This window comes from Pipistrellus kuhlii, unplaced genomic scaffold (assembly GCF_014108245.1).
Source record: "Pipistrellus kuhlii isolate mPipKuh1 unplaced genomic scaffold, mPipKuh1.p scaffold_m20_p_19, whole genome shotgun sequence".
NCBI classification, from domain to species: Eukaryota; Metazoa; Chordata; class Mammalia; order Chiroptera; family Vespertilionidae; genus Pipistrellus; species Pipistrellus kuhlii.
In genome coordinates this window covers 12,431,118-12,444,652 of record NW_023425504.1, presented here as the reverse complement: position 1 = coordinate 12,444,652, position 13,535 = coordinate 12,431,118, and the positions used below count along the sequence as shown (strand labels likewise).

The window sequence follows — 13,535 nt, the reverse complement described above, 5'->3', positions numbered from 1 at the left end:
CAACTAAAAGTATGGGCTAAGCATACAAAACAATAGTTTTTAAGACATTGGACATCAGGCAATGAAGACAGAGATCATTGAGAGACAAGAACCAAATAAAATGATCCCTATGATTTCCTCAGCTTATTGCCTGAAGAGAGATTCCAAGCCTCAGCACAGAGAGGGGAACTCAAGCAAAATACAGTGATCTCCCTGAGAAAGGGAGACTATGGTAGATAGATTTTGTATGGCAGAATACTGGAGGAAAAAGCTACACAGAGAAAGAACTTTAAAGATCTGAAGAAAGTCCTCTACTATTACTTAACTGGATATTAGTGTGTGTGTGTGTGTGTGTGTGTGTGTGTGTGTGTGTGTGTGTGTGTGTAAACTACCTGAGCATTAGAGGTAGCAATTCCTGGACTTCACATAGGGTTGGGAATAACACTTTAACACCAGCCAGAGCAGAAAAATTTATAATTTACAGAGGAATTATCAAAGGGTTTTGCCTTAATTAGTGAAAAATAAAAAACTAGCCCTAGACTACACCATGCTGCATCCCAGAACTAAGCTCAAGAATATGCATAGGAATAAAAATGATTTGGCACCCAATAAGTGAAATTTCACATTGTCTGATATCAATAATTACCCAATGTGCAAAGAAGCAGGGAAATAATAAATATAAAAAGTTATTAATCAAAACAGACCCAAAAAGTAATATAAAATAATGATAGATAAGGACACAAAAAACAACTATTAAAATTGGATTTCATATGCTTAAGTAGCATATATTTAACAGATTAGTTAGAAACACAAAAGACATAAAAAAGAACCAAAATCAAACTGCTAGAGATTTTAAAAAAAATATATTTTTATTGATTTCAGAAAAGAAGGGAGAGGAAGAGAGAGATAGAAATATCAATGACGAGAGAGAATCATTGATTGGCTGCCTCCTGCATGGTCCCTACTGGGGATGGAGCCTACTACCCGGGCATGTGCCCTGACAGGGAATCGAACTGTGACCTCTTAGTTCATAGGTCGATGCTCAACCACTGAGCCATACTGGCCAGGCCAAACTGCTAGAGAAATTTAAGCTACAAAGTCTAAATTGAAAAGAAAAAAAATAATCACTGGATAGTACTAATGGCAAATTAGACATTGCAGAAGAAAAGTTTAATCAACTTGAAGATTATAGCAATAGAATCTATTAAAAACGAAATATATACAGAAAAATGATTGAAGAATAAACATAGTACTAGTGAGCTGTGGTTCAACCTCAAGGGAACTAATATATGCCTAATGGAGTTCTGATTGAAGAAAGAGGAAGGAATATAAAAATATTTGAAGAAATAAGGGCAGGAAACTTTATAAATTATAGAAAACTCAAAGATCTAATAATTTCAATGAATTTCCAAGCACAAGAAACATGAAAGATATTACACTAAAGTAAATCATCATCATTTTGCTCAAAACCAGCTATAAAGAGAACATCTTAAGGCTGCTATAGACAAAAGACACATATACAGAAAAGCAAATATATAAGAATAACATCATATTTTTTATCAGAAACAATGCAATCAAGAATATAGTGGAGCAACATTTAAGGAGGTGGAAACCTGTCAACCTAGAATTCTATATCAAGAGAATATATCTTTTAAAAAGAATGGTAGAATAAATTCTTTTTGATACAAATGCTGAAAGAATTCACCAGGAGTAGATGCATTATTTTTAAAAAGGTTAAAGAAAATTCAGGCACCAGAAAATGATACCACATGTAAATATGGATCTATGCAAAGAAAAGAAGAGCATACATAATATATAATTACTTTAGAAAATGCACACTAATTAGATATAAAAAGGATAAGTGGTTGCCTAGAGAGGAAAATCAAAAGTTGTAGGAGGACAGGATTACAAAAGAAGCATAAAGAAAGCTTTTGAGAAAAAAAAAATAAAAAAAGCTGTTGGATGAGGTGGACATATTCATTATTTTGATGCTAATGATGGTTTCACAGCAGTATGTGTCAATATCAAATTATATTTTTAAAATATACTAAGTTCAATGTATGTCAACTATTATAAAGCTGTTATAAAGAATAATATCTATTAACACTAAAAATGCCACACATTCCTTTTAGAAAGAGGAAGGATACATATATTTCATAAACAAACTTTGTTAGGGGCCTTTACAGTTTACAACCCACTTTCACACCCATTCATCTTATTTGGTCATATGAGCTGAGCCATCAGAAAAATGGAGTTATTAATGATTATACACATATAACCTATTTGGCTAGGATCATCGAGAAGATCAAATGAGAGGATGATAGGAAAGCTTTGTGTACACAAACAAAATAAATACTGTGATGCTATGATAGTATCATGTGCACAGGGCCAACTCCCAAAGCTGTTCAAACTCAAATAGAATAAAATTATTATTTCTATATTTCTAGCCCCCTTTCCTAAGAGATTTTTTTTAACTTCCTTTTTTTTTTTTGCTTCTCTTTTTACAATGTGGGAGAACAGCCATCCAATTCCTAGCACTTGTAAACTTTTATTTAAATGGAAAAATTTAGTTGTTTTCACATCACTGATTGCAATTTCCTTTCTTTGGCAGTTTTGAGAATATTACTAGCGAGCTGATTTCAATGACATATAGATGGATGCCTTCTGAGCAGCATGTTGTCTTTTATGATACAAATGCTGAAAGAATTCACAAGGAGCACAACTGGTCAGGGCTTTTCAAAACCTTAATGTTCTTATCAAAATAGTCTATTGTGGGAGGCTCTTTTATCATTGCTAAGTGCTGTCGAATCTTCAGCAGTTAGATTTGATAGCACCTAGCAAATTTAATCAGTGTATTCCACATCTGTCTCCTCCTCTTCTTTCCCATGTTACTAGTCCTACTTTTTCAAACCCTGATGACATTTTCCCTGGCTTATTGCAACAGGAGTCTACTGACCTCCTATCCTCTTTTTTCTTCTCTCCTCTAATTCATTTTTATACAGAGCTGCCAGATTAATCTTTCAGAAACAATCATATTCCTTGTTCCAAATTTTTCAACAATTGCTATTACCCAATGAATAAAGACCCAACTAAGTCATTCAAAGTGTGCTAACAATTTATGTTTTTCCTCCTCCTTTAATGTCTACTCAATACACGAACCACTACTAATTATTTCCTTGAATGTTTACCAAAAGTTACCACCTTTGTACCTTTGTTCATGCTGTATGCATGTCCCATTGCTTACATCCAAATCTTTTCTCTTTGACAAAGACTTGATCTAAATGCTACCTTTCTTTCTTGCCCTGGTGGGTTTGGCTCAATGGATAGAGCATCGGCCTGTGGACTGAAGCATTCTGAGTTCGATTCCGGTCAAGGGCATGTACTTCAGTTGCAGGCTCCATCCCTGGCTCTGGTTGAGGTTTGTGTGGGAGGCAACCAATCAATGTGTCTCTCTCACATAGATGTTTCTCTCTCTCTCTCTGTCCCTCCCCTCCCTTCCTCACTCTCTAAAAATCAATGGAAAAATATTCTCTAAAAATGCTACTTTTCTTGGTATTCTCTCTCTCTCTCTCCTACCTTGGTCTACTGTATAGTCAGAAACCTATTCTGCCCAGCACTCAGCAAGTATTCAATAACTCACTGACTTCCATAGGTAATTTTGAGCATCTATGTTTGTTCCAGACTATGTGCTAGATGTAGTGGATTCAAAGTTATATAAGACACAGTTCTTTCCCCTAAGGAGTTCACACTCTGGTTTGGAAAACAGATGTAGAAAGAGACAGTTCTAGCATGGTTATAAATGTCATGTTTGGAGAATGCAGTGGGTTATGTGGAATCATTGAGGAAGGGGTGACCAAACCAGCTTGGGGCAGAGTGGGGAGAGAAGTTAGAGAAAGCTTTCCAGAAGAGGTTATGCTTGAGCTGGAGTTTTAGGGTGTGAAGATGTGTGTATGGTGGGTAATTGGGTGTGTGAAAAAGGTAATTATATTCAGAGGAAAAGGCATAAAATACCACAGCACATTCTAGTGTGGTTGGGACATGTGTGTGAGGAGATTGGGAGATAACTGAGGTAAAACAGGTGATTAAGGCCTTTAGATGCTACAAGTAGTTTAGAGTTATCCCATAGAAAACTGAGAAGTATTAAAAAAAAACTTTAAGGAAAGAAATTACTAGATGGTAACATGCATTTTATTTCTCTGAAGGCAAGAGGGGTTACTATTAGGCCCAAACTTTAGTTGTCACAGATGCAAATACATTGATTCCAAAACTCTGCATTGTGCCGTGATAGGCAGAATCCTCATGACTAAATACCTACCAGAAAGATAAAGGGCTTTGTCCACCATGAACTCCTCAGCAAAGCGAATGTGACAAAAATTCTTTTTGCTCTTCCGAATAGCAATGATCTCTCCACACTGTTCAAACACTTCCACGATGATCTGCTCTGTCCCATTTTCAGGCAGGCCACCCACAAATACTGTTTTGCATCCTGGTGGTCGTTCTCGGGTTGCAGGAGGTGGAAGATCTTTATGTAAGTGAAAAAACATTTGAAATTAAAATGAGTCTTTGAGATAAACCTCTTTGAAACCTATCAGATCCCAGAGATAGCCTTACTGTCCCCACCAGACTTAGCTGAAGAGTGTCAGAAGCAAGCAGCCCCAAAGTGCTCATCTCTGATCCACAGAAAATTGGTTGCATGAACCTGAAAATCATTTTATTCAATGGTTTGGTGCCCATAATGGCTACAGGATATAGACTCAGACCTGTTTGTCTGTCCCATGCAGAGCTTTTTAATTATGTTCTTTACTTTTGTTGTGACAACAATCTAGTCTCAACTTTCAGTAATTTTATTAAGAAGACAGTTCTTTGGGGGAAATCACATTTAGTTTAAATTCTTCGGTTCAGGAATTCTCAGAACCAGGGTCCCTGAGACAAGGGTTTGTATAATTCAGTTTGTAGTTGCCATGTTCTCTCTGTTCATCCTTACTGAAAAAACTGTTTTAGGATTAATTTGATAATGATGGGGTGAACATTTACAAAAATATTTATAGATCTCAGAATGATTTGATTGACAGTGTCAGCCAGCGTACAAATGATCTTTTTAAGTTTTTTTTTTTTTTTTTTTTTAAATACCAGTGAGCTCTTCCTCAAATTCCTTGATGGAGAGAGCTGAGGTCTCAAGCCAACCATGTAGCATTTAGAGGAAACTATGAAAGAAGAAAAAGTAAGCCCACCTGGTTAATCACTAAAGTGACATAAAATTGGCTATAGAAAGACATTATAAACCTGCTTAATGAGATCATGCTCTCTGCTTTAAAAATATGGGCTTACCAGTCACTCATTTTATATATGAAGCCCGTGTATTTGTCAGCTCTTACTGCTATTTATATGTTTCAAAGCATTTTCCAAGCAAAATCCCACAGTTTACAGTCCCCAATACAAAGCCTGATGGTCAAGGTTTTCCTAGTGTTGTTTTGGATCTGCAAGGATTTACTTTGTGTAATCTGTTCTCTCCACGTAGCTCTTAATAATTCTTCCTGCTCAAGATTTGGAGAGCACAACAAGTAGTGATTACAGCTCACATGTAAAAATAAGTGAGTCTCACTTGTGGATTAAGTCCAGGCCCCCACCTGGCTTTTATCCAAGTTAGCAAAAAGGTGATTTTGGAGCTTCCTTGGGTATTGGCATCTCTAGCTTTGTCATTTTGCTACTGCTGTCTGTCTTATCAGTGTGGCTCAGAATAATCAGGCTCTCATGATGTTTTCTTTCCCTCTCTTTAGTCAATAAAAGGGGAGAGAGATTCGGGGAACTTCCAAAGTTTCTGTTAATTTTTAAAATGTCAGTAATTTTAAGAACTCACTGTATTGGTTTTTTGATCCATATGAGAAATTTAAAGGGAAAAAGAAGATAACCTAGTGAGCAGGAATCTGAAATGTCTTAGTCATGGACACTAGAGAGGTTATAGTTTTAATCAAAAGGGGAAGATGAGGTCAGAATCTCTTGAGATTTATGCTTTTTAGTTTTTAAGAACCGGAAAGGATTCTAGGTATCACACTTCCAGTGATTCTCAATTTTGGCAGCGCGTGAGAATCAAGCTGGGAATCAAACAAAGAAACACACAAAAATGCTTAGGCCCCACTCTAATGAATCTGATGCAATTAGCCTGTAGCACAGCCTATGTATTATTTTTTAAAGCTCCTCAGGCAAGTCTAATGAGTAGTAGGATTAAAAACCACTGACTTGGTTGAGACAATTATTATATTACAGAGCAAAAATCTTAGCTGAGTGAGGCGGTGTGTCTCACTCAAAGCCATCAAGTTTGATAGAAAGATAAGGAGCATAAACTTGGAGAAGGCAAACCTGGATTTAAGCCTTAATTTAATTACCCATTGCCTGTATAACCATAGGATAATCTCTGAGACCTCATTTTTCATCTCTAAAATAAGGATACCTTATAAGGTTTACTGTAGGATAATTAATAATCTACTTCTATGTTGCATGTGGTACAATGTGTAGTACTTGATAGGTTCCCAATAAATAGTAGTTACTATAGCGTTATTATTATTTATTATTATAGAACTCAGGTTTCCTAATTACCAATCTGGGGCTTCTTAAAGCCCTACCACAATTCTGGAGTAGAGTGGTAGCTAAGACGTGGATTATTAAACTCATAGCTTCTTGCTTTATCCAGATTTTTAGATAAGACTGGGCTTGCGAAGGAATGACTCTTATGGACAGAGGAATCTACAGCTGTGAAGACACATATGGTTTTGACCATGGAACATAACCCAGTCACTGACCATATAAGTAGAGAATTTGCGAGAACGTACATATAGTTAGAACAATGCTTTCAAATAAAAGACTTCAGAATAATTCTGTTTCAGTACCCTTCTGAAATCCAATATGGAAAGGAATTTGGTGGTAAAGAATCTTGTTGTGAAACAAATGATCACCTTTTTATATTGTATTATACTAGAGGTCTGAAGCACAAAATTCGTGCAAGGGGCTCGGTCCTCGCAGCCCTGCCCCCCACCCACTGGTCATTTCAGAAGGTCATTTCACCGTCTGGTCTAAATAACATATTAGTTCTTTATTACATAGGATGAGTTTGCTTAGTTAGGTCTACCTTTAGATTTGTTGAGAGGCTCTAAGGAATATCTGTTTGCTGCAGTTACATGTAACACTGCAAATGGTGGGATTTAAAAATTCTGTGATGGCCTGGCCTGTGTTGACTCAGTGACTGAGCATTGACCTATGAACCAGGAGGTCACAATTCAATTTCTGGTTAGGGCACATTCTCAAGTTGTAGGCTTGATCCCCAGTGTGGGGTGTGAAGGAGGCAGTCAACCAATGATTCTCCCTTATCATTGATGTTTCTATCTCTCTCCTTCTCCCTTCCTCTCTGAAATCAATAAAAAATATTTTGAAAATAAAAAATTCTGATGAAGTCATCATCTATTTAGATGCTATGATTATTCTGTGGTGACTATCTGCTAAGGAAATGGGCATAAAAGTTACTAAGAGTAGTGTCAAGAATTTTGGGGATTTATTTTTATTGTATAAATGTAGAAAATCTCTTTGATAGCATTTGCTGAGATTTAGTTGTATGCCACCAAGCAAGGCAACCAACTATACTATCTTCCTTAATGGATAGTGCTTGTTCTTTAATTAACAGCTCAAAGCACTTTGTTGTCTGGCCCTGATTTTCTAATACCACTGAAATCTGGCCATAGTGATCTGGGCATAGCAATGATAACTCCATAGAAAAGCAAATTCCAAGTGCTAAGCTATTAATCAGGTAATGTGATAAGCTCTTGTAAGACCCCAAATCATCACTCTGGATGGAAAAGAAAACTTCCATGTAAAAAGATTCCAGATAGCTGGGAGTATAAAGAACTATAAACTCTGGTAATGGAAAAGGAGGAGCTTCTAGCAATTCTAATTACAACTAAGCACCCACTTTGGGGAACTGTGAGACAATTAGCACTAAGATCAGTCACTGCTGATATTTGAGGTAAGAAGCAGCATAGAGGACCTTTAAACTACTTGCATTTTGCTTTTCAGAGGAGCATCACAGATTATTCAACTGGTTTGCCAGAATTTTTCATACTGCAAACCTTTGAATAGATTTTATTAGATAGCCTCGAATTGAAGGCCCCCTAGACAATTAGCAGATGTCAGATATATTTTAATGTATTCCCAACTGATTAGAAATAATCAGAAGGCTGGCAAATCTTTACTAAGGCTCAGTTTACCCACTTCCTCAATTTTTTTTTAATAAAACCCATTCCTAGAAAACAAAATGAATGAGGTAGGCCTGTTTTAAGATGCTAAAATGAAAATAATTGCTCTTTTCTGGCTCCTTGGGTGCTTTCCCACATGCTGTGACACAGATAGAAAATGATATTCCACTATTTATCCCACATGTACTGTTATTTCACAGTAAACCCAAAATATAACCTTATCAATACAGAGCATCTATCAGCTGGAGTAAAAACTCTTGGCAAAATTGAGTTTTCTGGAGAGATGGTGCTGCCCTCTTATTCCACCAAATGAAAACTGATTGAGAATGCAGAAAATCTCTAATAACCACCCTTGGCAGAGGCGGGGTGAGGGGAGAGTAACTGTGTTTCAGAAAGCTTTCTTTTGCTATATCTCTGACTTCTGGAAATCAGGGGATTTTTCTTCTAGGACAATGCGGTACTCACCATTTATCTTTAGAAGATTGGTGCAGAGTCAGTTTCAGTTTGACCCATTGCATTTTTAGACCAGAAGTTATTTTGCCTAGTCCAGATCAGAGGGCTTAAGTTACTTACCCAAGATCTCATAGTGATTAATGGTAGATATCTGAGATATAAAAGCAAGACCGTGTCACTTCAGGGTGTATATCGTATTTCCTGCTTCAATGAAGGTACAAAGTTCTATGTGCTATCTACCAATTTCCTCTTGCTTTTCCTAGTACATTTTTAGGGAGTTTTGCCTAGGTGAATAATTATTGTGGTGGCTATATCTTTAAAGTCAAGAATTATATTTTTAGATCTGGATGAAACATTGGAAGTATCTAGGTTAATCACTTCACAGACAAGGAAATTTAGACCCGGGGAGTTTATAAAAGCCCAAGATTTGGTGACAGAGCTGGGAGTAGGACACAATCCTCTTGAATTTTAACCTGGTAGATTGTCCACTAACACATAATACTGTTTTATATATGTCTGAAGCTAAGAAGGGAAAGATGGACGGAAAACATAGATTTGGAAATTGTCAGCATGTGGGGTAATTACTCCAGGCTCTATTGGTCTTCTTTCTAGACCTCTGACCTCTCCTTTTGCACTCATCCATCCACCCAACCATCCATTACTCTAGAAATATTTATTGAACATCTATTATATGTCAGATATTTTTCTAACTGCTAGGAATACATTAGTGGAAACACAGACAAATATAACTACCTTTGTGGGATTTACATTCTATAAATTACATAGTTTGTTAAAAGATAACATGAAAAAATAGAGAGGGTATGTAGGATTGGGAGTGTGGTAGGGAGGGTTGCATTTTTAAATAGGTTGTCAGAGTCACTGACAAAGAGACATTTGAACAAATACTTGAAGAAAGTGAGTTAGTAAGGCAGCTATTTAGGGGAAGAGTATTTCAGGAAGAGGGAAGAGCCAGTTCAAAGACCCTGTAATAGAAGATTGCCCGGTGAGTTTATGGACTAGCATGGGGGTCAAAATAAATGTAACTGTGAGTGATGGGCAGGAGAGTAGTAGGAGACAAAGTCAAACAGATACTATGAGAGAGTGAGGAAAGATCATAAAGGGTCTTCTAATACATTAAATTGACATTAGCTTTTATTATGGGTAAAATAGGGAGCTATTAAAAGGTTTTGAGTGGGCCATGATATGACTCAGGCTCTTTTAAAAGGACTACTCTGCTTAATCTCTTGAGAATAGACTGTGAGGGGCAAGAGTGAAAGAGAAAAACAATTAGGAGGCTGTTGCAATAATTCAGAAAAATGTATAGTTATATATATAAACTGGGTCATAGTAGTGGTTATCTTCAGGATAATAGAATTCTAGATTTATTTATATAAATTTGAAGGTAGATCTGATAGTTTTCTAACAGATTAAATATAGTGTGTGAGGGAAATAAAGTAAGTAAGGTTGACCTTTAAGTTTTATCCTGCGCCACTGAAAGGATGGAGCTGCCAGTATCTGATATGGAGAAGGATACTAGTGGAAATGGTTTGGAAAGAAGATTAGAAGTTTCATTTTGAACATATTAAGTTGAGATATCTACTAGACATATAAGTGGAGATAATAGGCAATCAATTGAACTATAAATTTGGAGTTCAGAGACAAGGTCTGAGCTAAACATATAATTTAGGGTCACTGACATATATATGGTTTTGCAGCCATGAGATGATCAAAGATATGAGTGTAGCTAGAGAACAAGTCCAAGGACTGAGCCATGGGGCTCTCTCCAATGATAAAAAGACAGGGAGAAAAGAAGGGCATAGGCAAAGGAGACTGTGAAGAACAAATCAGTGTGGTGAGAGGAAAACCAATAGTTTGCCTGGAAGTCGAGTGAAGAAAGTGTATCTCTAAGTATGGAGTAATCGACTGTATCATATATGGATATTAGGTTAATTAGGAAGATAATTGAGAATTAACCCCTGGCTTTAGTATTGTTAGGCCACCAGTGCCTTTAAACGAGGGGTGGACCAAAAGCATAAATGAAGAAGACTTAAGAGAGAAGAGATAAATTGGAAAGATAAAAGTCTTATGAGGACTTTGCTGCTAAGGGATGTATTGATACATAAGCAAACTATTCTTGCTCCTTTAAATTTTGAAATGTTAAGATTACTCAGGGTGCTCTGATTGGTTGTCTTCCTTCTTGATCTATATAATCTCTCTGGTTGTCTCATTCTCATTCATTCTTACACCTTCAAATGACCTAATTTTTCAAGAAAGATGAAGGGATCATTAGCACTAAATAGAGCAGAGATAAAGGAATTTAAGGACTAAAAAGTATCCATTGGATTTAGCATCCAATATTTAAAAGGAAATACATTAGAGTGATGAATGATTAATGTTTTATTTTCAGGATCTTGTTTGGAAGTGTTTCAGGAGAGGGTAGACTTGGATTCTGGCTGGAGAGGAGTGTAAGATCAGGAAGCAGTTGAACTTAGCTAAAGAATGGGTAAGCGGCAAGTAGAAATGATGGATTGAAGATAGTCACATGAAACGCATCAGTGAAAGACTTTTGGAATCAAGTTGGACTCTGAATTTGTAGTTACTGGGAAATCCAGTACTTTTAGAATTCTGTATATGTGAAAAGTACCTGGATGAAGTGTTAGTTGGGAGAGAGGGGAAGGAATTGATGCTAAAGATACTTTCTAATGAAGCAATAAGACATAAACAGCCACTATATCACATGACCTTATTGCTGAGAGGGCTGTTAACAAAAATGGCACTTTTGCTATGATTTTAAGCTTCTGCATTAGTATTTCCCCCACTCAATTAAACCGAGTGCCCTTTTAAACAAAATTCAAGTTCTAAAAACGAAATAGAACACTAGTTTATTTTAAGCTATGTCAGGAATGTTATTTTTCCGAAAGGGAGAGAGAGAGAGAGAGAAACATCAATTATGAGAGAGAATCATTGATTGGCTGCCTGGATCCTGCTGGGGATCGAGTCCACAACCCAGGCAAGTGCCCTTGACCAGAATCAAATCTGGGACCCTTCAGTCTGCATGCTCTATCCACTGAGTCAAACCAGCTAGGGCAGGAATGTTATTTTTTAAAATCCAATTCCAAAGCCATGTTCCTTCGCAGAAGCCACCACTGTACTAGTACTAAATGCCCTGTCAGCATCCTTATAACAAACCTGAAGAACTAAAGGATTGAGTCCTGAAGGTAAAATGCTTCCCTCTTGCTCTGTGGTCCTTCCAACTCATAAGTGAGAAGGAAATCTGTAGGTGGGAAAATATAAATGTGTTTGAGAGTTGTCTGTTTCCTTTTATAGAGATTATCAAAAGTTAGAGTCTCTTTAAGCCATATATTTCTACATTCATTTAAAGACTCAGCAAGGAGGTTTATGTGTTATATACAAAATATCAGTGCTAATTGTGAAATTCAGGAACTGAATATACTACAAAGTAATCCCTTGCACCCAATATAGACATTGCACAGTATGAGCCATTCTGTTAGATTAGACTTAAGACTATGGGAGCCTAGTGCAGGCTGGTAATGTGATAAATGAGTGATTAAGCCAGTAGGGCTCTACTTTTATATAAGCAGAGGTTTTAACACTGTAATGCCTAAATTCATGGCTTTTGAAATAAAAAAAAAGGTAGTGTCAGAGATGCACAGCTTTCTCTATTCTAACAGCAACAAGTAGAAGAAAGGGAAAAAAGTCCATTGCCCATTTGTTGGGACAGTGGCACTAAGAGTAAGAGACAAGGGCGCAGCAATGCCATTCATTGAGGCACTAAACACAAATCTAGAAATGGCCAAATGAGCTGGTAGGTAAGGTGTACTAGGGTCATCTTATTCTCCATTCCCCAATTCTCCTGTGACATGCTAATTATTCTCCTAATTCAGTCTTCTGAGATGCTGGACTCCTAGGTTTCTTAATGGATTGGAAGGAATACCCTGCTGACAAGTTCAAAGATTGGAAGAAGGTATAAGAACATTTTTCACTAGCAAGAAGATTTGCTCAACCAACTCTGACCGATTCTAAAATCCTCTCAGTTCTGAGCAGACCATACTAAGTAGAATCTGGGTCCCTGGCAGGGCCTGATTCCATGATTAACTGGTTCCTATGTAAAGTAGGAAATATGAAAAAAATTTCAGACTTTAAGCATGTCTGAAGTCACACGTGAAAGATTCATGTTTATTGTGTTAGGCAAGTTCATTTGATCTATGGCCTAGACTCTTGAGTGTGTCCCTTAACAGTTAAAAAATATTTTTATTGATTTTTAGGGGGTGGGGAGCCGAGAAACATCAACGTGAAAGACTAGCAGTCTTTCAGTGCACAGGACAGGCTCAACCAACTGAGCACACCAGCCAGGGCCCTTGACAAACAGTTTTAGTAGCACTACAGTGGTAGCTCTCTTAAGTAGGCCACCCAGTATCACTAGAACTGTGGGAAAGGCTTTAAGGAGGCTTAGGTTATGTGAAGTTATAGCTTTTGATCATTTAAAGTAAATAAAACCCTAAGTAGATCTGGAAAAAAAAATGAGTCAGTCAATTATTATTGCAGCTACATTTACTAGTAAACTGAAAAATGGCCACCATATATTTGAAGATGTTTTTAAGAGTCTAAGGAGAAACCTATTAATTACTGGCAAGATAGCCATCTAGATCATTTCCGCATGAACTGCATCGACTGAATAGCTGCAAGTAGTATGATTCAGTCTCAGTATTCCTCTTTGCCCTCACAGTTAATTGAACCTGACCTCACTGCCTATTGCAGTCCATCAGTTGAATAGCAGTAGTTTGAGTGATGTGTGAATTACATTCTCATGTGCCTCAGGTAGGCTTAGAACACACTCTATTT

At 36.9% G+C, this 13,535-nt stretch overlaps 1 protein-coding gene across 12 annotated transcripts in view; it reads right to left on the bottom strand.

Annotated features, from left to right (window-relative positions):
• ENOX2 (ecto-NOX disulfide-thiol exchanger 2) overlaps positions 1-13,535 on the bottom strand; it is a 298,580-nt gene that overhangs the window by 57,821 nt on the left and 227,224 nt on the right. For all 12 annotated transcript variants that reach the window (XM_045583522.1, XM_036443349.2, XM_036443346.2 and 9 more), the window contains one exon: positions 4,295-4,501. In XM_045583522.1, coding sequence (XP_045439478.1) covers positions 4,295-4,501 — 207 coding nt within the window. The remainder of the gene's footprint in view (positions 1-4,294; positions 4,502-13,535) is intronic.